Raw genomic sequence first — 25,720 nt, 5'->3', positions numbered from 1 at the left:
TGCCAGGGAAATGCCAGGTGCTTATACTCTGGAGAAGCAGTCAAATGTGGGTTTGATAAAGCTAATCTTATTGATCGCATCCGAAATCTTGCCGCCATGATCTGTGCTGTCACTGGTATAATAGGAAGAACAGGGCCGGATAGTGATGCATTTGCCAGTGAATCAGCAGTTTCATTAAAAAACAAACCTTTATGCCCTGGCACCCAAATCAAATGAACACATTGCACATGGGCTGGAACTAGTAAGTGGAATAGTTTTAGCATGGGTGACTCATTAGTAGCGGTAAGGCAAGAGCATACTGAAAGGGAATCAGTCAGAATGGCAGCCGTTGTAATAATTGGGTCTAATTTGCGTAAAGCTAGGATTACTGCTAACAACTCGGCCAGAAAAATAGGCACAAAATCAGGCAACCTTAAAGAAAAAGACCAGTCGAGTGCAGGACAAAATATTCCAATGCCAGCTTTTTCCTCGCACTGTGAGGCACCTGTTGCAATGATAACGTTTGTTTCAAGGCTGCTTAGGTGGTCTTGCAACATGGCGTTTAAGATGCCGTAAGGGAGTAGTTTCGCGTGGTTTGGGAAAATGTCATCGAACCTGATCTCTGGGTAATTTGAATGCGTATTATCATGAAGCACCTCGCGAATTTGCACATTCAGTGGTTCAAGTAATGTTTGCACAAATACAATCTGTGGTATATGAAACCTGGGCCAACGAATAGGAAAAAATAATTCTGGATCAGAGAGGAAAATAATTTGAAGGCGGTGTAATGGGGATTCATATAGCCTTAGGAAAATCTGAACTGTCAGAAGGCGAAATCGGCATATTATGGGTGGGATTCTTGCCTCCAGGTATAATACGGCATTCGAAACGTATTTTGGGAGGCCTAAGCACAGACGTAGCGCCTCTCGTTCCAACAAAACTAGCGGCCGAAGCTTGTATGCTGGATCACCGGAGAATAAAACGCATCCAAATTCTAACACCGGACGAACATACATCTTATATACCATCAAGAGGGATTTTCTTCGCATACCTGTTCTCCGGTTGCTCAACTTGCGCAAAATGCCCATTGAACGAGCTCCTTTTGTCGCAATATATTCAATATGCGGCCGCCAGTTAAGAATTCCGTTGTAAATAACTCCAAGGTATTTTAGTGACTCTACTTGTGGGATATCTTCGAGATGATAGTTAAGCGATATGTATACTGGTTCTTTAACGGGAAACACAAGGATAGCACACTTATTAGCATTCAGGTTTAAGTGTAAGCTATCCAGCCAGCTTTCCAGTTCCCTGAGATACGACTGCAGTATTTCGTAAAGAGAGTATATGTCGCTAGCCATACCAAAAAAGGCAATGTCATCAGCATAAACGTATGTACTGACAGCTGGGTGAACGGGGATTCTGCTCAGTAAAATATTAAATAATACTGGTGAAAGTACCGATCCCTGAGGCACACCTCTTGTTTGCTTATATTTACTGGAAGAATAGCCGCTTCGAAAACAATAGAACTCCCTGTCATTTAAAAATTCATGCACCCATGCTACAATATAGCCTGGAAAGCAATGGCTCTGTAACCGATTCGTTAAAATTGTATGTTCAATGCTGTCATAGGCTTTACATATATCTAAGGTAACTAGAGCCGCATATTGTTTTTTCTGTCTGGCGATGTTAATGCGACTTTCAAGGTCTACATGCGCGTGCCATATTGAACAGCCAGATCGAAATCCAATTTGACACGGACTCAACAATCGATTGTCGTCAATAAACTCTAATATATGTCCGAGAAGCACTCTTTCAATAAGTTTCACTATGTTTGATGTCAAAGCAATTGGTCTGATGTTGTCGATAGTATAGCCTGCCCCTTGTTTTTTAAGTAACGGAATAATTTTGGCGATCTTCCAATCTTGTGGAATCCATGCGTTACCAACAGAGTAGTTTAGCAACTTCAGAAGCTCACGTGGAGCTTCTTGAAAGAAAATCATTAACATTGCCGGACTATTCTTCAATAAAGTTTCTTCTTCTTCTTTGGTTTCCAACCCCGATGCTGTTCAATCATTAACGTGTATTGGTTGCCTAAGTGATCACAAGATGGTGTTATTTGACCTGACCTTTCAGGTACCAAGCAGTCAACCTTCAACAAAATATATCCGCGATTACAACAAAGCAGACTTCTCAAAAATAAATCTGGAATTAGATGCTTTTTTGTGTCTTTTGAGCAGTCCGCTTCCTCCCGAAATGTAGAGAGCAATTGGCTACTTTATAAACAGAAGGTATTGTCTCGTGTCGAGAAATATGTGCCACTCGTCCGCATTCGGGGCGATGTCAATAAACCATGGTTCACCAACTCCCTTAGGAAGCTCGTAAACAAAAAGAAGCGCCTTTTTCGGCCAGCTAAACACTCGGACTGCGATTCGAAATGGGTAAAGTATTTCGCATGCCTCCGCCAATACAATAATTTGTTAAGGCAATCAAAAAAAAATTTTTTTCATATCGACCTTCTTAGTATCCTTCGTGAAAACCCACAGAAATTTTGGAAACTTCTACCCACAAACCGCAGTGCTTCTCATAATATAACTTTGTCATATCCTGATGAATCATCTGTCTCTACTGGTCATCGATCCGATGTCATGAATTCTTATTTCTCTTCCGTTTTCACTCAAGGACCCGCTTTAGGTAACAGCACCTTTCCTGACTCCAACTTCTCCTGCATGCCTTCAATTGACGTCACATCAGAGGGCATTTTGGCCCTGATCGATAATATCAAGGTCTCCAGTGCTCCCGGCCCGGATAAAATTCCCGCTAAAGTTGTCAAAAGCACTAAGGTGCTTACTAGTAAAATTCTACAAATCATCTTTACACAGTCCATAACTATCAGTACCATTCCTAACGACTGGAAGTTAAGCAAGGTTGTCCCGGTTTTCAAAAGTGGCGACAGAACTGATCCATCGAACTATCGCCCAATATCACTCACCTGTATTGCCTGCAAATTTCTTGAACACATTATCTATTCTCATGTTGCCTCTCATCTTGAAGCTAACTCTTTCCTTTTCTGTAACCAGCATGGCTTCCGACCAGGTCACTCATGTGAAACTCAACTCTTTGAATTCACTACTGACCTCCATTTAGATCTTGATTCTCTCTTCCAAACAGACGTAATTTATTTAGACTTTTCGAAAGCCTTTGACCGTGTACCTCACGAACGACTAATGATCAAAGTGAACAGCTTGTGTTTCCATCCTTCAATCATGTCCTGGATCCGGTGCTTCCTAATTGGTCGATCACAGTTTACAGTGATTGGACACCGTCCCTCTACAGTCACCGAAGTATTATCTGGAGTACCGCAAGGTTCAGTCCTTGGACCCTTTTTGTTTTTAATTTTCCTTAACTATCTCCCCTCTGGTATTTCGTCATCCATCCGGCTCTTTGCCGATGAGTGCGTGCTGTACCGCCGTATAAACTCATACAATGATCAGTTGCTTTTACAGCGTGACCTCACTACTATTGAAAAATGGTGCACAGAGTGGCTCATGCAGCTAAACGTCAAAAAATGTAAGTTCATGCGCATATCGCGGAAACACTCTCTCATGTCATACTCTTACTCTTTGCATTCCCTTCCTATTGAGCTGGTTCAATCATACAGGTACCTTGGTATCAGCTTCACTAGCAAGCTTACATGGTCAGAACATCTCCAAAATCTGGTTACTGCCACCAATCGATCCCTGGGATTCATAAGACGGTCACTATCATCATCATCCCCTGTGATCTGTCAACTAGCATATGAAACATTTATCCGTACTATACTGGAATTCGCGTCGGCGATATGGAATCCCCATCAAGCGTACTTTGTTGAGCTACTGGAAGCCGTCCAAAATCGCGCAGCCCGGTTTATTACATCCCACTACGACTATCGGCTAAGTGTTAGAAACATCAAATCATCCCTCCACATCCAATCATTAGCACATCGTCGAAAAATCTCACGCTTATGCCTCTTTCAAAAGCTCTATTACAATTTCCCGCATTTACGCGACACACTTCTTTTGCCACCCAACCGTACTTCACGCCGTCTCTCAAACAACCTCAGTATTCAGCGTCTTCACGGCTCTACTAAATCCTTCAACAGCTCTTTCTTGCCGGTAGCTACTGCAGAATAGAATAGTTTACCGGACCGCGTAGTAATCAAACGTAACCCTACCAAGTTTCGAAACATACTTACGAACTTTCTGAGTATTGATGCTTTGGATTTGACTTACTTTTACTACATCACACATTTTTTAGTGCATTGGTTATTACTTTTTGTGTTTGACATTCATTTGATTACACCTTGTTTACCCCTTATGAATGTTATAGTTATTGTTTCTTACTTCAGTCATGACTGTTTGTACCTTTCTTTTTCATATGTATGCTTCCCCTTATGTAATACCCCAACAGGGGCCTTTAAGGGTCAATAAATGATGATGATGATGATGTTATTGAAAATTTTACTACATTACGCGAATCCTTGCCTAAAATAGAGCATATACGATTGAAGTCGGCATGTATACTAACCACCATCGTCAACGTCAGCGCGCCCCACCACGAGAGCAGCTGCCGCTCGTGAATACACCGCACGCGACCAGAAGAAGAAGGCTTCGTAACAGTGCGACAGTCGCCCTTCGTTTACTCCTCGGCCGCCTTCAGCACCAACACTGCCATGCCACCGCGGCGCAAACGCAGCCGCTCCCAGAAAGCCGCCTCCCAGCTCTACTCCAGCGATGAGTCCAAGACGCACGGTAGGCCGTGGGAAGGGCGGCTGATCACGACCGCCCCGAAGCAAGTGGTGCCAGAGCACGTGATGTCGCCCGCGGCCGAGGTCACCATCAGTCCCGACGATGACCCGCACTTGCCCGGGCTGCATTCCCTCGCCAGCGTCTATTCCGCCTGCCTGCCGAGCCACGTCGAAACCCGCTCGACTGCTTCCAAGTGAGCCGTCCAATGGAAAGCAAGCGCTAGACGTCTTATTTCCAATAGGGCATGCGCACTTTACGTTATCCGTGAGGAGCGCCAACGTCGTCCGCAGATGCCGCCATCTTGCCAGTTGCGATTCCATACGTTCGTCTGCAAGCCGCTGCCGAAACGCACTTACCGTCTTTACAAAGTCTCTGTCCCATGTAGGCTCTCGAGTGGTGCGTCGATTGCTGCGACAATGCACTCAAGCGCGTACGCACGTGGGTTGAATCAAACAGAAAAAAAATACGCTTTGGAAAAAGAAAGTGTGCCTGTGCGGCTGGCCGATCCGCTCGAACTCGCGGGAAGTTCAGCACTACGCTGGGCTTCTTCCTCGCGTCCATCTCGCTGGGACTAAATACTATCCCGCGAACGCAACAAGCTTTGTATCTCGTGAGTAACTAAAGCTAACAAGTCAATGAAGGGACACAATTACTTTGCAAGCAGCTGGGTGCAGCAACCGTGTAACTGCTCGCCTGGTATTTGTCCCTGTTGGGAAAATAAGCAGACTTCCCTTGTTTATTTGCATTTGCGTTTCTCGTGCAGCAATCCCACGGAACTCTGTGCTCCGTGTGAATTGCATGAGCACTGTGATGAATGTCGACTTTCAGGAAGGGAGCCCAGATGCCCACGGCCGTTCTCAAATGGAGTTCTTGAGCACTTCAACGGGAGCACGGGATGCTGTGCTCGTGTTAAGCTCGGCTAAGTGTATAGTGTTAAATGGTGGCTAGAGACAGACGCATGCTTGCACGAAAATTAGATGCGAACTATTTATAATTTCCACCACGGTAAACGTAACCGCCAACAATACGCAGTCCGCTGTGTGTCACGTCCGTTTACGCCGCGCAAAGTAGCTTCAACGTTGCTTCACCAGCAAAAAAGAAAATGTCTACCGCAGACTTTACAGTTAGCTCAGCGGTCTTCTGGCATTGATGCTTGATTACCTTTTGTATCAAGAAGAAACTAACCTTAACAAGATTTTGATCGCCATTCTTGTTGCTCACGTGGTTGTTGCAATCAAAACATTTCGCCACAAGACATTGCAGCGCACTTGATGTGGTGTATATATATATATATATATATATATATATATATTGCTTGATTACTAGCTCACTGTCTATCAAAGAGTCGTAGTGTGAGAGTCCATAAACCGTACATCGAAACGAAGCCGCACGAGATAGCGGTGACTTCATAGTGGCGAAATTCTGCCGACTCGTGTGAAGAACTGCCTTATCACGTGGTATATGGTTCCGTGTAGCTGCCGCCATGAGGCGAAGTGACCATTTAGAGACCGTTGCCTCGGCAAGTCCACGGGAGGTTAGTCGAAGAAACGCAAAGGGTCGTGATGATGATGATATGATGATTTCTATTGGCATCTGCTTCGAACGCGCCAGCAATAAATAGTCTCCTAGCCTGCTTGACTTAATCAGGCATACGTACATACATGCACAGCAGTCTACTACTTACCCTATGTCTCCTTGATCGTTGCGCTCTTCATTAAAACCTCTATATCCGTAACGTAATGTTGCGTATACGCTTGCCACGACTCCAGTTCTACCCATACTCTAAGCGTCTCTTGCTTATCTAGAATGCTGACCCGTCAATGCTTCTAAGCGCTTTGAATCACGGAGCGGCTGGATGATGCACCGAGCGACCCCATGCGAATTTCTCGCATCACAGTTCGTATTAAGCGGCTTTCGGTGATCTAGTCTAACATGCATGCACTGGGGTCAAGACTACGAAAACGTTCAATTAAAACGATATTTAGAATAAAGCGTGTTTGTACGTAAGGAATGTTTACTGTATTTCACTCTGAGCAGCCACTCTTATAAGCCTGAGCGGGGAGCAATGCGCCACGTCGACAAGCGCAACGACTGACAGACTATAAAATGAAAGAAGGGGAAGGGCAACTGTTTCTCTCAAGCCTGCGCAAAGGGGCGCAGATTTGTCTCGAAGCGTGCCGATATTGAAGTTGACATTAAACTAAAGAAAAAGTTAGGCTGGGCAGGCGATGTAATGCGTTGGGTATATAACCGGTGGACCATTAGAGTACAGAATGGGTGCCAAGGGAATGGAAGCGCAGTCAAGGACGGTCGAAAATTGTGTGTGATGACAAAATTAAGAAATTTGCGGGTGCAAATTGAAAACAGCTAGTGCTAGACAGGGGTAATTAGATATCGCTGGGAGAGGTTCTTGTCCTGCAGTTGACATAAAAATAAACCGATGATGCCGTCGCGAGCACAGCCCCTATATAAATTATTAATTTCAGTTTACTATGACTGGTTTACCGTGCCTTGGCGAAAGATAAGTGTACTAAATAATAAGCGGAATTTTGCTATTCCTTCATTTGTGGTGAAATACAAATAAGTATGGCGCATCTCGGGAATTATTTTTCGAAGTGTTAGATATCGTGTTTCATAGTTTTAGGGATTACGCTCCATAGTATTCTTTAGGTTTGATTAATGATACGGGTTGGGGGTGCGTAGAAGTACTTTGCATCAGCACTTACTACATTCCACTGTGCTGGCATTTCCCACTCCTGTAATAGTCCCAAGTGGAATGAATGACTGACTGGCACGTTAAAGAACCCTACAGGTGGTTAAAATTAATCCCAAGTCTCCCACTGCGGCGTGCCTAATGATCACGGAAATGTTTGCTTTTTGGGAGCGCTACAGGCCGTGAACACGATCGACTTAGAACCACCGAAAAAGCGCGTACATTAAGGGTAAACAATCGTTAAAACAAACTCATTATTTTGAATGTCACTTCAATTGAAGATTTTCGTGGTTCGAATCAGAGATCATGCACTCTAGCCACGATTCTTTAAATCACAGTGGCACCGAACTTCGATTAGTGTGAAGTGGGAGATCTACACGGGATCACTCGGCGCCGCATAAACGATGACTCTTTGCGTTTCTTGTCTTTGGTTCGTACCAACCTCCCAACGCAAGTATCGCTGCGGAGGTCACACGGAACAATCACTCTAAACTCGGAACACTCGGAACAATTAAGTAAGGATACTCGATAGGCAGGAGTAAGGGAAATTTCGCAACCGTCATGTCGCCACATAGAGTGAGGCTTTGTTTCAATGTGGGTCTCACGAGCTCTCGCACTTGTGCAGTTTATGCCCCCCGTTTTACTATGTCTACTTCATATCATACCCGCGTTTAACGAAATGCATGACATAACGAAGTTATATTTTCTGCCCACTGACTTTGTTATAACGACGTTGCGCTGTACATGATTTAGTGAGGTGTTGCAGGACGTATCCCCGTGAGCAATATCACTTAAACGATTGCACAACTATAGTTAGTTGCTTGTGCAGTGATAGTTGTTGTACAACTGCTTTTTCGGTGGTACGTGTAGGAAGTCCTCCAATCTCGGAAAGAAGGAAAGCATGGAGGCCCTCAAGGCGTGCCCATCTCGGCCTGGCACCGGCAAGCACTGCGCCATAATCGCCGGCACAGACCGCGAACCCGAACCAACGGGCACCGTGGCGTCCAAGGTATATGCCGCCAAGAAAACTTTTATTGCGCAACTGCTTAGTTTAATTTTGCAGCTGAATTCTGCCATGTTTTACGATGTCGCGAGGAGGCAGGAGGTGGTAACAGCAATTATAAAAGACGTGTCCAGCAAATCGCACAAAAAAATAATTACCCACTATCTCTCGGGCAAGGAGATTCTTGATGAATCTCCTTGCTCGAGAGCCCCTCATACGCTACGCAGTTAAAACAGAGGAGGCGCGGGACGCGGCACGGGGGCCGGTATCTGGTGCATTGGTGATTAATACTGTCAAGTTGTAGCAATGGTGAAGAGAAGCACAGGTCCAAAGCTGTGGTTAACAAATCTAATTCTTTACAGGGCGAATTTATTCCAAGAACAGCAAGTAACACCCAAAGCACAACGATAGCGGCAAGCGCATTCGTCGCTCGTCGAAATCTGATCTAAGCGCAATCATCGCTCATTCTAGCGTAACCGCTCGTGCTCGCGTACACCACTATTCGCGTCAATGTGCACCACGATTCGCGTTACGTGTGCATTCTGATTATATGAGTACAGACAAGGCTCTTTCTTTATATGGAATCAGTGACAACATTCGAGATAGTTCCGATACATGAAAGCGCGTCTTGCGCCGAGCGATAACTTTGGAGCAGTTGTTATTCGGTGATAATGGTCACCGGGAAAAGATTAACAAGTGCGCGGGTCAATACGAAAAGTGGGGCGATGCGATTCTGGTGGCCACTTCGGCACACGTAGCGGGGCGGCCACCCGCACATTGTGACGCCCAGAGGGTGAGGTGTCATAAATGCAGTCACTTGCTTAAGACACCAAGGCAGAGGCCGTGCAGGTTCCTGAGGAAGAGGTAGGGTTGAAAGCCGGCAGTCCGCCGTCTCGTGAATGAACGCCATAATCGGAAGGAGGGGGAGGGGAGGAGTTCACCGGAGTCGTTTTTGCCAGGCTGAAGCGCTAAGCTGGAGAATGATGCGGCTTGAGGAATGGCGTGGGGAGTGGAAACTCTTTTGCGACGCAGCTCGTCAAAGCTTTGGCAGCACTTGACAGAAGCTGCAACACTGGCTGGTGAGAAGCATCTGAAACGCTTCGTCCTTAATTCACCTAACAACCTCACTAATTCTGTCGGCTTCGGTCATGGTCGGCTTAACGTTTTTGCACATAACGTCTTCGTATAGCTAGTGAAGGTATCGCCTGGTAACTAAGCCGGTTGTTGTAGGGCTACCGCACGGTGGGACTTTCAAACAAATCTGTAAAGACAACTTTGAACGCAGGACAAGCTGGTATATGTGCTTTTTGTTTACAAAACCATAGGTGCGCAACGTCCACAAAGTAGAAGATGACGTTCATTAATTTGACAAAATCGTCCCACTTAGTAAATACGCTTACACGTTCAGAGGACGCCAGCCAGGGCTCCACATCAGTACCACCGCTGTCGCTGAGGATGGCGGAGTCGCGCAGACGGTGGGCGGTTACGCAGATCGTCGTCCGTTCGACGGCGTTGCTTGCCCAGGAGAGTCGGTCGACATAGTAGCACTAGCCGGGCTCCGCGTTTAGGTCTGGCTTAGGAACTCCAGCGTGAAGTGGCAGTACCCAGCACATTCACCACCAAACTGTAAAGATGTTTATTCACCGTGTAACACGCTGAAATCTTGGAGCAGCGGCACAGCTTTTGCACCATGCACGCGCTCTGGTCTCGTTTCACCTTCGTCTTGACGACAAAGTTAGAGAAATTTCGCATCAAAACTCCGTGCATATTATCCGCTTATCAGAATCTCTGAGCATCAGTGTACACTTTTGTACAGTGTTCGGGGACACATCACAAACGCCGGTGGCCGAAATTAATCTATAGACACCTACTACATCATTTCTTATAGCCCCTGAGTTACCTTAAGGACGTGAAAATAAATTTTAAGAATGGGGAAGAAATTATCGATGCGTAATTGCGAAAATCAAGCGCGATCTTCCCGGTATACTGTAGTAGACATATATGCTGCTGGCAACACACATTATTTAGCTCCATTGGTTCATGCTATGAGGTATGTGGGCGCTTTGACCCAGCACCATCTTCATGATCGGCTTGCCGTACAAATTACCTTATATCTCTAACAAAGACACAGAGCAACCACCTCTAATAAGTAGGGTGGTTTGAGTAGGCGCACGGTCAATATGAGAGAGTTCAAGCTAGGAGAAGAGATGAGTGCGTAAGGGCCAAAGAAAGATTCGCTTTAATGAATAAATAAATAGATAAATAAATAAATTGTAGCGAAGAAGACTGGTGCCCTATGGACGCAATATCATCATCGGGCCGCCGACGAAGTGGGGCTTGCGCTCTCGGTGTCTGACGCTCGACTGAGACGGTCGCGTTTCTGAGTGCTCAATAAACCGCGTTACATATTTGGTGGATGTGCTGGGTAGTACTTCCCCAACCACCCTGGAACTACGTAATCGGACACCGCCGGCCGCCATGCCTGAGGACGCCAGCCGAACAACACCTCCCGCATCGGCAACATTGATTTGTCCTGGCTCAGTGCCTCAGCGCAATCTTCCCATCTTCAGCGGTTCCGACGAATACTACGTAGAAGACTGGCTCTCGATATATGAATGAGTGAGTGCCCACAATAAATGGGACGATGCTACGAAGCTCAGTTACGTGAACTTCTATCTCACGGGTGTCGCTAGTGTGTGGTACCACAACCACGAATCCGACCTCAGCACCTGGCCAGATTTCAAGGCGCGCATTACGAAAGTCTTTGGTCGCCCTGAGGTGCGGAAGCTACGTGCCGAAGAGCGCTTGCGCAGCCGTTCCCAGTAACCCGGCGAAAACTTCAACAAGTACATAGAAGACATTGTGGACCTTTGCAAGCGCGTTGATCAATCGATGACCGAGTCTGACAAGATCCGTCACGTAATGATCGAAGGGCACCGAAGGCGACGCATTCCGAATGCTCCTCTCGAAAAGCACGCGGACCGTGGTCGAAGTCCCTGAACTTTGTCAAAGCCACGACGAACTCAGGAGGCAACGTCTACTCACTCGACGTTCTTCGACCTCCGATACTTCCATTGCAAGTTTAGCCACTGTGACTAACAACGACCATCTGCTCGGCGAAATCAAGGAATTTATACGCTCCGAAGTCGCCTGCCAGCTATCCCCACTCACCGCCGTCCCAGGGCCTACGCCGTCCTTGACTCCTAGGTTGCGTCAGGTGCTCCAGGAACAAGTGTCCGAAGCTATTCAGTCCCCTCGTGCAGCGCCAGCATTGCCTGTACCTCTAAGCTACGCCGAGGTTGCAGCACGACCAGCTCCATCGACTTTTTCAGCACCACCGTTTGCTGCACTGCCACGTCCAATCCCTCCAGTGTACACCACCAGATCACCAGCTAGCACGGGACCCTGGCGTACACCCGACAAACACCCCGTGTGCTTCTTCTGTGGAATCCCTGGTCACGTGGCACGGCACTGTCGCTGTCGCTTATTACTTCAAGGTAATGACCAACCTGTCCGCTCCTACGTTTCGCCAGCTTCGTCCTTCTCGCCACCAAATAACTCGTACTTGCCGTCTACGAGCAACGTCATTCCTTCTGCTCGTGATCGTCGCTCGCCATTCCCTCGTCGCCGCTCACTTTCCCCCATGCGGCGGCGTCCGGCCCCATCGGAGCAGGAAAACTAGCTACCGCAGTTAAAGAGGCGAGAACTGCGTTCCAGTCAATCCACACAAAGCCTCGCTCTCTTCCGACGAACGTAATCGAAGTATCTGTAGAAGGAGTCGTCACACTGGCATTAGTCGACACAGGCGCCGCCGTTTCAGTAGTTACGGAAGAACTTTGCCGCAAGCTTCGAAAAATAATGACGCCTTTATCGGCGCTCTCACTCCGGACAGCAAGTTCCCAGTGCATTACCCCTGTTGCCGCATGTACCGCCCGCATCGTCATTCAAGGATACACGTATACAGTCGAGTTGGTCGTTCTTTCATCCTGTTCATACGACGTCATCTTGGGGTGGGACTTCCTTTCCGATCATTAGGCCATCATTGATTGTTCTCGCGCCGAAGTTGAATTTTCTCCACTTCCCGATACCCGTTTACATGACCTTGACGATTTTGGTGACAAACTGGCCGTTACAGAAGACACCACGATCCTCCCACACTCTTCTGTGATTGCGAATGCCTGCTCTACTTTCGCCACTGACACTACTGCCCTGTTTGTCCCATCGGACATTTTTGTTCGCCGACGATGTTCCCTTCCTTTCGCTGTCCTGTCAGCGGTGGCTGCACGCGACTGCTCGTTTCCAACGCTAAGGCCACGCCCCTCGTCTTACGTCGTGGCGAGTGCCTTGGACGTCTTCAGCCTGCCGACTCAGTAACGATCTTTGACGGACCTTTTTGACAACACCAGTTCAGACGCGAACTCGTTCACTTGTGGCGTGCCTTGTTACCAGCCTACGCAAGAAGTCTTCCGTAGCTCAGTAGATGCCCTCCTGAGCCCTACACAGCATTCGCAACTTCTCAGCCTTCTACGGAAATACCAATCTACGTTGGACTGTCAACAAGCCCCACCACGCCGCACATCGACTGTACGTCACGAGATCGACACCGGCACACACGCACCACTGCGCCAGAGGCCTTATCGTTTATCACCCGCGGAGCGCCGTGTTATTGAAAACCAAGTAAGCGAAATGCTTGAGCGTGGAGTGGTTCAACCCTCTAATAGTCCCTGGGCGTCACCTGTAGTCCTGATTAAGAAAAAAATGGCTCATTTCGATTTTCAGTCGACTACCGCCGTCTTAATAAGATACCTCGGAAAGATGTCTACCCTATACCGCGCATCGACGATGCTCTGGATTGTTTGCAAGGCGCAGGGTATTTTTCTTCGCTCGATTTATGCTCTGGCTATTCGCCAGTGCCTATGAATCCTGCCGATCGCCCGAAGACAGCCTTCGTGACCCCAGATGGCCTATATGAATTTAACGTTATGCCGTTTGGGATTTGCAACGCCCCTGCTACATGCGAATGAATGATGGACAATCTACTTCGTGGGCTAAAATGGAAGACATGCCTATGTTACCTTGACGCTGTCATCTTTTCTCCAAATTTTCCCACACATCTGTACCGTCTCGAACAAGTCCTGCAGTGCATCACCAAGGCAGGCCTCCAGCTCAACTTGAAGAAATGTCGCTTTGGAGCCAAGCAGCTTGCAATACTCGGACACGTCGTATCGAAAGATGGCATACTACCTGATATTTCCCAACTTCGCGCCGTCACCGAATTCCCGAAACCCACGTCCCTGAAAGAACTTCAGAGCTTTATCGAGCTCTGCTCCTACTTTTGTCGTTTTATCCGGAATTTCGCTTCTATCATTGCTCCCTTGACTCAGCTGCTTCGCGGCGACACACGACTTTCTACATGGGCCTCAGCTTGCGACGATGCTTTTGAAGCAATGCGGCGTTTGCTCACTTCGCCTCCCGTACTGCGCCATTACGACCCCACGGCCCCCACGGAAGTCCACACCGACGCCAGCGGCGTAGGACTTGGTGCCGTGCTTGCACAGCGAAAAAGTGGGCATGATGAATACGTAGTGGCCTACGCAAGCCAAACACTAACGAAAGCGGAATCCAACTACTCGCTCACCGAAAAGGAGTGCCTGGCTACCATCTGGGCCCTTGGAAAATTCCGACCCCACCTGTACGGCCGCCCCTTCTACGTCGTTACAGATCACCATGCTCTATGTTGGTTATCAACTTTGAAAGATCCGTCTGGCCGCCTTGCGCGATTGGCTCTACGGTTACAAGACTTCGACATACGCGTCATTTACCGGTCTGGCCGTAAACACACCGACGCGGATGCCCTCTCCCTGTCGCCCACACCAAGTGACATGACTTGCATTTCAGTCATCGAATCGGCGTTTTCGTCGCCCGTGCACGTCTACATGGCTGTAAAGCAACGCAAAAATCCCTTAATTGCGGCACTTATGGATTGCATTTCTGACACTTCAACAACACGCCCTTCACGCGCTATCCACCGCCACGTTTCTCATTTTGAGTTGCAGGATGGTGTTCTCTATAGTCGAAATTACGCTTCCGACGGCCGCAAATGGTTATTAGTCGTCCCCCGGCATATGAGCACAGATGTATGCTCCGCTCTCCATTCAGACCCGCAATGCGTCCATGCCGGCCTCTTCAAGACTTACGCCAAGCTTCGCTCCCGCTTTTATTGGCGTGGCATGTTTACTCTTGTGCGAAAGTACATTCGCTCGTGCACAGCGTGCCAACGACGCAAGCTTCCTGGCCCTCGTCCTTCTGGTGCTTTGCAGCCCATTCCTTGTCCGTCCAGACCATTCGACCGTGTCGGCATCGATCTCTACGGTCCTCTTCCCTGCACATTAGCTGGTAATCGCTGGATTATTGTCGCTTTCGACCACCTCACCCGCTATACAGAAACTGCGGCACTGCAAACAGCGACAGCCCTCGACATTACGTCCTTCCTCCTGCATCGCTTCATACTGCATCATCGGGCACCGCGGGAAGTTCTGATTGACAGAGGACGTGCGTTTCTTTCCAAAGTTCTTAACGCCCTTCTGACCGCGTGCCATACCGTCCATTGCAACACTACAGCTTATCATCCGCAAACGAACGGCATAACATAACGGCTCAATCGTACTTTGGGCGACATGCTATCCATGTACATTACATCGGATCATATCAACTGGGATCTTGTTTTGCCATATGTTACGTACACCTATAACACCGCTTCACAGGCCACAACAGGATTTTCGCCATTCTTTCTCGTATATGGCCGTGAACCTACCTGTACGCTCGACACCATTCTCCCCTACCGGCCGGACCCATCAGAGGGCACGCCTCTGTCTGAAGCCTCCAAGTATACCGAGGAATGCCGTCAGCTGCCCCGTTAGCTGACGGGGGAAGACCAGAGTCTCCTAAAATTCCGTCGCGATGATGACCGACCTCCCTGCACCTACATGCCAGATTCACTAGTCTGGATTTGGATACCTTCAAGCACCCCTGGTCTATCCTCTAAACTCCTCGCTAAATACCACGGTCCCTACCGCGTCGTACAACAGGCGACGCCAGTCAACTACGTCGTCGAGCCGCTAACGCCAATCTACTCACTGGAGGCGTCGCGGACGCGAGACAGTGCACGTCCAGAGGCTTAAACCCTATTACGACCCCCTTATCCTCCCTTCTCCTTGAGTCGCCACGATGGCTCCTTCTTCTCCAGGGGGCAGTTGTAGCGAAGAAGACTGGCACGTCCTATGGATGCACTATCATCATCGGCCTGCCGACGAAGAGGGGGCTCGCGCTCTCGGTGTCTGACGCCCGCCTGAGACGGTAGCGTTTCTGAATGGTCAATAAACCGCCTTACAAAATAAATAAACTTTTGCCGTTGAACAGTTACCGCCACCGTCGCGCACTATACGGCTGCATTTCTCGCTTGCAGTGCCAGTTCAACGTCCGCTCGGCCACCGAGGGGACCAAGAAGGCCGCGTTCGCCAAGCCGGAGACGCCGGTGCACCACGCGAGGCAGCGTGTCCCGACTCCCTGCGGCACTCCAGACCATTTCAGACGACGCCCCACGACGCAGCCTACTACCACGTTAAGCAACAAGACAGGGCAAGTGCAGATTAGATAGATAGATAGATAGATAGATAGATAGATAGATAGATAGATAGATAGATAGATAGATAGATAGATAGATAGATAGATAGATAGATATAGATAGATAGATAGATAGATAGATAGATATAGATAGATAGATAGATAGATAGATAGATAGATAGATAGATAGATAGATAGATATAGATAGATAGATAGATATAGATAGATAGATAGATATAGATAGATAGATAGATAGATATAGATAGATAGATAGATATAGATAGATAGATATAGATAGATAGATATAGATAGATAGATAGATAGATAGATAGATAGATAGATAGATATAGATAGATAGATATAGATAGATAGATAGATAGATAGATAGATAGATAGATAGATAGATAGATAGATAGATAGATAGATAGATAGATAGATAGATAGATATAGATAGATATAGATAGATAGATAGATAGATATAGATAGATAGATAGATAGATAGATAGATAGATAGATAGATAGATAGACAGATAGACAGACAGACAGACAGACAGACAGACAGACAGACAGACAGACAGACAGACAGACAGACAGACAGACAGACAGACAGACAGATAGATAGATAGATAGATACGAACAAACGGGTGGGTGCTTGAAGGGCTGATGGTGCGGAACGGGTTGGAATAGAGGATAGAGAATGGTAACGCTAAGGCCTAGCGCCCAAACTTAGGTTAGTCACGGCGGTTCAAAAACGCCTCCAGAGGACCAGGTCCATTAAGCAGCAAAAAATATTATAAAAATAAAACAAAATGAAATAGAAAAGAACGAACCCTAAAATTTCATAGAAGCGAATACCAACAGAAACTAATATGATAAAGTGCGACGGCAGATGCGTGAATCATACAGACTGGTAACTATCTCGTGCGTGCTCCATGCAGATGTAGCATCCACTCAATCAGACAGAAGATGCGGACCCTATACCTGGGGCGTCCAAGCGCTTTTTGAGTACAGATTGTGTGAATTTCTCTCGGCCTGCTAAAAGAAATGCTATATGGAGCCAGACTAAACCAATTTAGACAAAACCAACAACGCTCCGGCAAGGGAAATAAGTTTTCGTCAGGGCAACTATTACTGGCTTAACAATATGAGTCATGTACCATTCCAAAGTATTATTTTCATTTATTTTGGCGGAAAATGGGGCAGACAATCAGAGAAGGAAACGAAGGCTAGCCATTCCGCCCTTTAATACACCGGGGCAGCTCAGTGGCTATAGTGTTGCGCTCTTAACTTCTGGCTCGCGAGTATGATCCCGGCCAGCGTGGCGGTAATTAGGCAGGGATATAATGCAATATCGCTAATGTATTCAGATTTAGCTGCACATTAAAGAATCCCAGATGGTCAAAATTATTTCGGTGTCCCACAATACGGTGTACCTCACAATCGGATCATGGTTAGCTATACAGCACCTTAAAACCACGCAATTTGACTCCCCCCCCCCTCCCTTTCAGTTTCGCGAAGCGTCAGCGCGACACCATGTATTTCGAAGCGGTTTGTCCATATAAATGGCGATCACTGTCATCCATCTTGCCATCTTGGCACATTGGCAAGCCGCGTAAACAAGACAGACGACAGAACAGCAGACGCGTCTCGCGCGGCTCGACGATAACAGTGATAAACCGGTGAAAAACGGCCTTCATCAAGAAACTTGATAAAGTGGAAGCTTGGGAGAGTTGGTGTTTCAATATCGACATGTTTGCACAGCGCAAAAGACGAGGACTGAAGGAAGGACACAACACAGGCGCTGTGTTGTAAGAAGCAAAGTGTCGTACGATATGGTGCACTGTGGTCATTGTTTCGGCAATCTTTGGGTATACTAACACGGTGAGATGCCGCGTCATTTACGTCCCGTGAAAACAACATTCTGGTTAGTTTTGGGGCATGCAAAATACGTAATAAATATTCCTGATGGTGAATCTCCAATTTGTTTAGAATGTGATGCTTGCTTACGTAGTATTGTTTAATTATAGACCACGTGCATGCTGGAGAAATGCTTGACGTTAACGTGAACTCCATGGTGGGGAAACTTAACGTCGGCGGCGCCACCTGTCAGCCGTCGTAGTGTTTTTCAGCTGAACAGGGCTCACCTCGTTTTTAATGACCACTTTGATAATGCTGAAGCGTTATTTTACTGGTGCAACTTAGCATTCTTTCGTCGACTATTGTTTTACGTCGGATTGGTTTACTAGCCTACTGTGGTTGCAGGCGCACATCGGCAGAATGAACGGGACTCGCTAGTACTCGCTCACAAAATATGCTGTTAATAAAGGTTTTATTAATTAATAATTCCCCTTTATTAATTAGTTATCTCCACCTTGAGGGTTTCCGCAGAACTATTACGTCAAAATATGCTATCTTGCGCTGGGATCACTCACACCTCAGACTCATCAAAATATTAATCAGCCGAGCTCATTCGTACTCACACTCACCAAAATTCTATTCAATCGGGCTTGATCACTCGAACCCAAACTAATCAAGGCCAAACTGACCTAAGTTCATTTGTACTCAGACTTGCCAAAAGCAGTCACAGGCAGGCCCACTTAGGCGCACGGAGGTGCATTAACTCGGGCTCACTCGCATTCGGGTAAATACGAACAAATTCATAACTAACGGAATTACGGAACCAGATTCCATTTCATGCAATCACCCGCTTACTTATAATATTCGAACTCACAGGTTTATAATTCGCGTGAATTACCAGCTCACCATAAAAGGAACACTGATACAGAGCAATAACAGAGTTCGCTTAAACGTCACCTTCACACTCACGTCTACATACATGCAGCCATGCCATACACTCTCTTGCACACTGTTCTCCGCACGCTATTCAACAGCGTTCGCTGCTAATCAAACCGGGGTGCCGAGGCAAAAAGAAAAATGCCGGTTCGCTGCGGGTTCAACGCACTTTGATTTCTTTCCGGTTCAGTTCCGGTTCGTGCGCCTAATATATATATATATATATATATATATATATCTATATATATCGGTTCGCGAACCTGTTAGCGTAGTCCCCTTCATTTAGCCTCACGACGACACATTGCCCAGCGCTATCGATGCGCGCGTAGAAGTGTTGTCAGAAGGAGGCATAAATGTACGCCCTGGCTCATGGGAGAAAGCATCTGGTGTTTATATATCACTGTCAATTAATGAAGTTTATCGTTATACAACCACTGTAGGCGTACAATTAAAGCAGGCAGTGGCATCGCTAGAGCTAGGGGTTGCGGCACGTGGTGCGGCGCCTCAACGCGTCCATCTCTGCGCGTCCTCTTTCTTGCGCTTGCTTTTATCGCCATCCGTATATATTGATTACGTGCAAAATCGTAGAAAAACAGCCTTTCGAGACGTATAAACGCGCTCATATTGATATTTGTAAAGGGAAAATATCGTGGTCACATTCGAATTATAAGCTTTTTTTTTACTTCCTTTATGGCGCACTGTAATTTAGAGACATAACATTGCATACATTAAAATTTTTGTCTCGCACAGTGTCACCAAGCGCTTGTCTTTGTCCACCTTTCTCGTGTCTGTGGTTTTGACCGCACTAAGCTACCAGTTGTATTCATCCGAGTGACGCACTGATAACAGACGGACTGACTCAGACTGACGGGTCAGTCCGAGTGAGTCAGAGTGAGTCGACTAATGAATGACTTTGCAGATGTATAGTTATGACTTTGCAGATATATAGTTGCTGTTGGTGTTGCCCGGGCGCGCCGCCACCTAAGGACTTTAGTCTGATTTAATGCCTCTCTAAGAATGACATCAGAAGTTTTCAGGCACTGCAGGAGTAGATCTGCCGTAGCGCGGACTGAAGACACACGCATGCACGTATTTTGCTTCATTCTTAGCTGGTTCCGCCGCTGATTAAAATCGTTCCCGCGCAGGGCTCACGTGGTAACCATCAGCGGCTCTGTGATGCTGTTCGTGCTCATCTTTCTGCTGTCCGCGTACTTCATGTGGCCGCGTTCCCGGAACACGAGGAGGAAGTCGAGCGGCGGGACTACGTCGTCGAACGCCGGCCGCATCACCACGCACCGAACATCTGCGTGCACCGACGCCGCACAGCTGAGCGTGTGGATCGACAGCGGCGAGATCCGGGGCTGGCGAAGTCATGGCACCGTGGGCGCCGGCAAGAAGCCAGTCCGGCAGTTCTTCGGCATTCCTTACGGCAGGTCGACGAGTGGCGTCAACCGCTTCAACTACGCCGTCGAGACCGACATGCCTGTAATTGTACTCTTGTACTCGCTTGCGATACGTCAATCTGCAAGGAAGAAACCAAATGTTTATGCTAAACCAAAGGAGATGTTTTTTTTTTTTTTTACACAGTGGCCCTGCAGAGCAGCTCTCACCTGGCTCTTCCAGCGCGGCAATAACATCTATCCGCAAAAACGCAGAATGCCTCTTATTTTTGCTATGCCTGCACTGGGTTGCTTCGTATTGGTCTTTTATGCGCAGACTTCTGAGCACCGATTATACCGTGATAGCAGTGTGTCCAGACGCACGTTTGCGCCTTCTGTCATTTGTGGCATCCACTGTAGGTCCAGAGCAACGCAAAACTTGTTAATAAAGCACCAGAAGGCAACGACACTATCCTTCATGAGCATGCGCTCAACGTTAGAAATGAGACAGGGTCGCATTTGGACCGTTAATTGTGGCGTGTGCCAGTGTGTCCCAAGGACCGAATAAGACATTGTTTTTGGTAAAAAATAATATGTGAGATGTAATATGTAATATGTCTAAGTCAGACCAACGTGGAACGCTGTCCGGCTTTGCGAAGGCATTCGTTAAACTGCCCCGCCACCTGCTGCTCAGTGTAGCAGCAGTCGGTCTTCGGTGTGCGTGCAGTACCAACTTTCGGCAGACGGTGTAAGCTTAATCTACAGCAAACCATTCCCCTGCTCTAGAGAAGTGCGTTATAGGCTGTAATTTTCTATAATTTTGGATAATTTATCCGCCTTAGTTCCAACGACGCCATGCAAAGCTAAAATCGTATCATAAATGCCCACTGCTTTTTGAATCGCTGGTTGGAATACTTCGTGGCCTCGTGATGTGTTTGCTTGAGTGTATAAGCTGCAGATTTCAGCACGTACGATGAAGTTCTGAACAAAGGACACGGTGGAGCTAAGAAAATTAAATGTATATGTATATTTGCATTTTATACATGTGATCACCTAGTATGCGCGCATGGTACCTTGAACGTACAGCGAATATGGCAAAAGGCAGACAGGGTTCCTGACAACACGCAGTACTAATGAGCCAAAGTTTATCCCCGAACTTGGCACAACGCACTTCACCTGTTCACTAATGTATGAGAGCTCGGTCGCTAACGCCTTTTCCTTTTCCTGTGATTTCTTTCGCACGAGCGAAGGGAACGTTTCAAGCCGACCAGCACGGGCCACATTGCTTCCAGAATTCGACCAATGAGACCCTGCTTGACGAAATGCGCGAGGAATGCCTGACGCTTTCCATCTGGACACCCTTCCTATGCACGCGCGAAGAGTCGCTCAAGACGGTCCTGGTGGTCGTGTCGTCCGAATGGTTCCAGACCGGACACGTGTCCGACCACGAAAAAGCCTGCCGAGAGATCGCCTCCGCAGACGTCGTCGTGGTGGCGATCAACTTCAGGCTCGGCGTATTCGGCTTCCTGCGAACCCCTTGGATAGGCATGCCGAGCAACGCCGGTTTCAGCGACCTCGTCAGGGCCCTGACCTGGCTTCGCACCAACGTCGCCGCCTTCCACGGCGATCCCAAGACGATGGTCGGCCTAGGCGTGGGCTCCGGCGGCGTGCTGCTCTCGCTGGATCTGCTGACGCCAAACTTCCGGATGGCGGCATTCTTCAAGCGACTCATTTTGCACGGCTTGGTGGCTGGGTCCTTGCTTCCTCGAAACAGAGGCATGGACAACGCCAAGATGATCGCGGCAAACCTAAAGGAATGCGCAGGCACGTCGAAAACCACCGATGCGACCGCACTGCTGCAGTGCCTGAGGAATGTGAGCGCGCGGAAGCTGCTGGAGGCGAGCGCGGCGATGAAGCCGCCGCTTCGCTTCGTTCCGAACCTGGACAGCAACACCGGGTCGGGGCGTCCGTCTTTCGGCGCCGTCGCGCCGTGGAGCGCCCTGCCGTTGAGGCCGCTGAAAGACGTGAGCGTCCTGTGCGGTTACAGCAGGGAAGACGGTCAAGCGCTGTTCGACGACGAGATAGCCAAGTCGGAAGGCATCTCCGAGAGCACGCCACCCCGGCACGTGATCGGACGCCTCGTGCACTTCTTCACGATGCAGAGCGCGCCGACGCTGTTCGAGGAGTTACCCGATAGCGCCGTGGAATCGCTCGAAAAGAACGCGATTACTGGCGCCGTGGACTTTCTAGCCGACGCCGTCTACTACTGCCCTCTGGTGGAGATGGCGACGGCTATCACCAAGATGGAAGGCGTTGCCTACGTGTACGGGAATGTGAAACACCAAGTTTACAGACCCATGATGAACTTGAACTACACCATCGCTTTCGCGAAGAGCGGGTGAGTTACTTTTCTTCTTCAAGGAAGAAGAACGAAGGCTTGAAGCGCCGCAGTTGCGTAGCTAGCATGGCTGTTTCATGGTTGTAATACTTACGTCCCCTCACCCCCCTCCACCTATTTTGCCAGGCTAATGAAAAAAAAAAACTTGCATTCACGTGGAAAACACTATTCCCAAATTAAATCCGGTTTAGGCTGCTGTGGTAACGACATCTTTTTGAAAATAACACAATGAATAGGCAAACTACGATGATTGTCATTATCTCGAGAAGCATCTCCTAAACTGTGAAAGGTTAAACAATGAAATAGGGAAAGGGTTGAACGATGTTAAACAATTTAGGCCTGCGGTCCTTTATACATAATTGACACTATTCTTGCAGTGCAGACGTACATTTGCGGGTAAAACATGGTTAGCGAGGAGTTCGTTTTAGTGAACCGACTCATGTGCTTTTGAATATCTCTCGATGCCTAAATGTTTTTCAGCATGGTGCAACACATGCCGAAGGTGGAGCACTCAAATAATCGCGTTTCATTCCTGGAGAGATACAAGTGCATTTACAGCCGTCTTTTCGGTTCCACCATGTTATGGCTTTAACATAAGGCAGTTATTTCAAGTCTGCTGCTTTCTTGACAACTAATGACGACCGAGAGTGCAAAGGTATTGAGTGTCACCACCGCACGCGACAAGTACGTTTGCTGGAGATTCGCAAGATTGGGATGTGGACGTCACTTAGCCGTCTTTCGTAATTACTAGGGGTGTGCGAATTATCGAAACCTTTGAATAACGAATCAAAGTGGCCTATTAGATCCTGACTTCGAATCCAATAGTCACTATCCGTAAAATCAAATATTTTTCGAATACGTTTCAAATATTTCCAAACATCAAGCAAACCCAATTAAACATAAAATTGGAACAAAAGTTCGTTAAATTGGCACCTCCGCAGGCATAGTACAGACGTAAAACATAAGAACTTTCGTAATGGGGCGTGTTATGTTACTTTGGTAGCTATACTTTACTCGCCATGCAGCGATCATTGGCGCTCGCTGCAGATTCGCGTGAATGCGAGCGAAGAAACTGCTTGTTTGCTCCTAACGCTCCATTTATGTTTTTAATAAGCAATGCTTCACAACGTGCTATTAATGACGGAAACATGCTAACCTTAAGAATACTATAGGACGTAAACATCGTTTTAGATTAAGTGTGACCGCGGCTGTTCGATATCCGAAATCTATTCAAAATCTATTAGGTATTCAATTCGATTTATCTTCTGGCGCTATTCGATTCGTATTCGATTCGGTCTCAAAAATCGCTATTCGCACACCCCTAATAATTACCTATTGGGTTGCACGCGGCGGGCCCGTTCTGCATAGCCTCACTATACTCTTTCGCCAATGCAATCGATAAAGCAATTGGCACCTCTCGCGTTTTTGCCGATAAAAGTAAAGAGCGTAGAAAGAAGACTTTCATGGGGCAAAGCTCTAACACTCAGAGTAGCGAAATACTTAAACTTAAAAATAATTTTTTAGCCCACTTGCAGAAAAGTCCGCACAAACTGATCCAGATTATCTAAGTTCGGTACAGTTTTGGTTTTGACTGCACCGACAACATTATTAATTTTTGTTTCCTTGGTATGCAGTTGCCTACTCTGCACCTACTGCCTCTTAAAAGGCAGGTTTCTTGTCAAGTTCTCACAACAATTATATATTCTCAATTCACACTGCAGGAAAGTGCCGTGGTCAGCCTTCGGCGACACCAAGGCCGTTTACGTCGACAACGGCACAGACCCCGACGTTTTCTTCAACTGGCGCTACGAGCAGTGCAGTTGGGTGCAGGAGCTGTCGAGGCGCTTGCAAGTGGCCGAGCCCAAAGCGCCCAATACCACGGACTTTTGATTTAGACGCATCATAAAAGGAACGTAGCGCAGAGACCTTGACGATATCATCGCTTTTATAGGACTCATGGAACTTGCTCGTGTGTCTAAGCGGGGCGCTTAGTTCTCGCGCTCAATGACGAGATGACATTTAAGATTGAGCTTTTGTGAATCTAAACCAGGCTGGACTTCGCTCTAGGTGAAGCTACATCGATAATATACTGTTAACTCTCAAGCCCCTTTAGGTCGAGACACTGCGATATAGCTATGAGCTTCAGTGCTCTCGTGCGGTACAAGTGCTTGGCCAACTACCATACGAGCCTCAATCGGCTTAGTGACTCCATATCTGTTCATGTGAGGAATGTTCCGGGCTCTTGCGTTTCTTGCCTTTACACTTTACGAGTTGTTCTGAAAGTGAGCGAGATGCACTGTCAAACCCTAAATAGTTCGTATTTTCATTTGCTCTGTATTCTTCGTGTAAACTCAAATTTTTTGTGAACATCCCCACGCTGTTGACGCGATAGATTTAGGTGATTGCCTGCAGTGGCGTCGTCACAAACAAGACAGTAGCCATTTAAAAACTGTGCACCGGCATTATTAGTGCTGCTGTCATATGTAGTGGTTCAAAGCTTGTGTATAGGTGTGTGTGAACGTAGCACGCCAAGTAGCACGCTACTTGTTACTGTTTCAAGCTTGCAACATGAACGTGGCTTCTTGTCACGTGTTCGCAGACGCTTCAGTAACAGATGAATACATGGCTATCTGAAAAGTAACAGTAAAGGGCGCCGCCTGAGGCTCTTCTTTTTTATCTGTCTGTGATTTGATGCACGTCACGATGATATCCCGGTTGCATTAACATAGGAATGCAGACGTCCATGCCCCTATCTTAAATCGTATATTTTTAAATATCTCCTTCCCCTCTGGTTAACCTCCTTGTCTTTCCCCTTTCATATTTCTCTGTCTTGCAAATCCCACGCTGAGGATGTGTGACGTACCTGTCATCATCATCAGCCTGTTTTATGTCTGCTGCAGGACGAAGGCATCTTCCAGCGATATCAACCTGATTACAACTTGCGCCTGCAAATGTAATTTTGTTTTTATTTATTAACACTGCCAACCCTCATAGAGGGTCATAACAGAAAGGGCAATACAATTACATCAAATATGGACAATGACAACG

The 25,720-nt window shown here is 47.3% G+C and overlaps 2 protein-coding genes across 2 annotated transcripts in view; one reads left to right on the top strand and one right to left on the bottom strand.

Annotated features, from left to right (window-relative positions):
- Positions 1-11,864, bottom strand: part of LOC126518214 (cholinesterase-like) — a 49,261-nt gene extending 37,397 nt beyond the window's left edge. The window contains exons 1-2 of the mRNA XM_055065126.2: positions 11,651-11,864; positions 9,880-10,103 (exon numbers count right to left, since the gene is read on the bottom strand). Of these exons, the coding sequence (XP_054921101.2) occupies positions 9,880-9,911 (32 nt within the window). The 5' untranslated portion in view covers positions 9,912-10,103; positions 11,651-11,864. The remainder of the gene's footprint in view (positions 1-9,879; positions 10,104-11,650) is intronic.
- Positions 11,865-19,166: 7,302 nt separating this feature from the next.
- LOC126518223 (cholinesterase-like) lies at positions 19,167-25,347 on the top strand. Its single transcript, XM_050168068.3, has 3 exons — positions 19,167-20,380; positions 21,525-22,672; positions 24,394-25,347. The coding sequence occupies exons 1-3, from the start codon at positions 20,072-20,074 to the stop codon at positions 24,560-24,562; spliced, it is 1,626 nt and encodes a 541-aa protein (XP_050024025.2). The 5' UTR covers positions 19,167-20,071; the 3' UTR covers positions 24,563-25,347.
- Positions 25,348-25,720: the final 373 nt, after the last annotated feature.

Source organism: Dermacentor andersoni, chromosome 3, assembly GCF_023375885.2.
Source record: "Dermacentor andersoni chromosome 3, qqDerAnde1_hic_scaffold, whole genome shotgun sequence".
Classification (NCBI taxonomy): Eukaryota; Metazoa; Arthropoda; class Arachnida; order Ixodida; family Ixodidae; genus Dermacentor; species Dermacentor andersoni.
Note: the sequence above shows the minus strand (reverse complement) of the source record. Positions and strands in the feature narration are given on the sequence as shown.

What these genes read in the sequence shown, in the direction of transcription:
- LOC126518223 (XM_050168068.3), top strand. Translation starts at nt 20,072, where the DNA reads ATGCTGTTCGTGCTCATCTTTCTGCTGTCCGCGTACTTCATGTGGCCG. An exon ending in CCGTCGAGACCGACATGCCT is followed by an intron (nt 20,381 to 21,524) that starts GTAATTGTACTC and finishes GCACGAGCGAAG; the next exon opens with GGAACGTTTCAAGCCGACCA. An exon ending in ATCGCTTTCGCGAAGAGCGG is followed by an intron (nt 22,673 to 24,393) that starts GTGAGTTACTTT and finishes TTCACACTGCAG; the next exon opens with GAAAGTGCCGTGGTCAGCCT.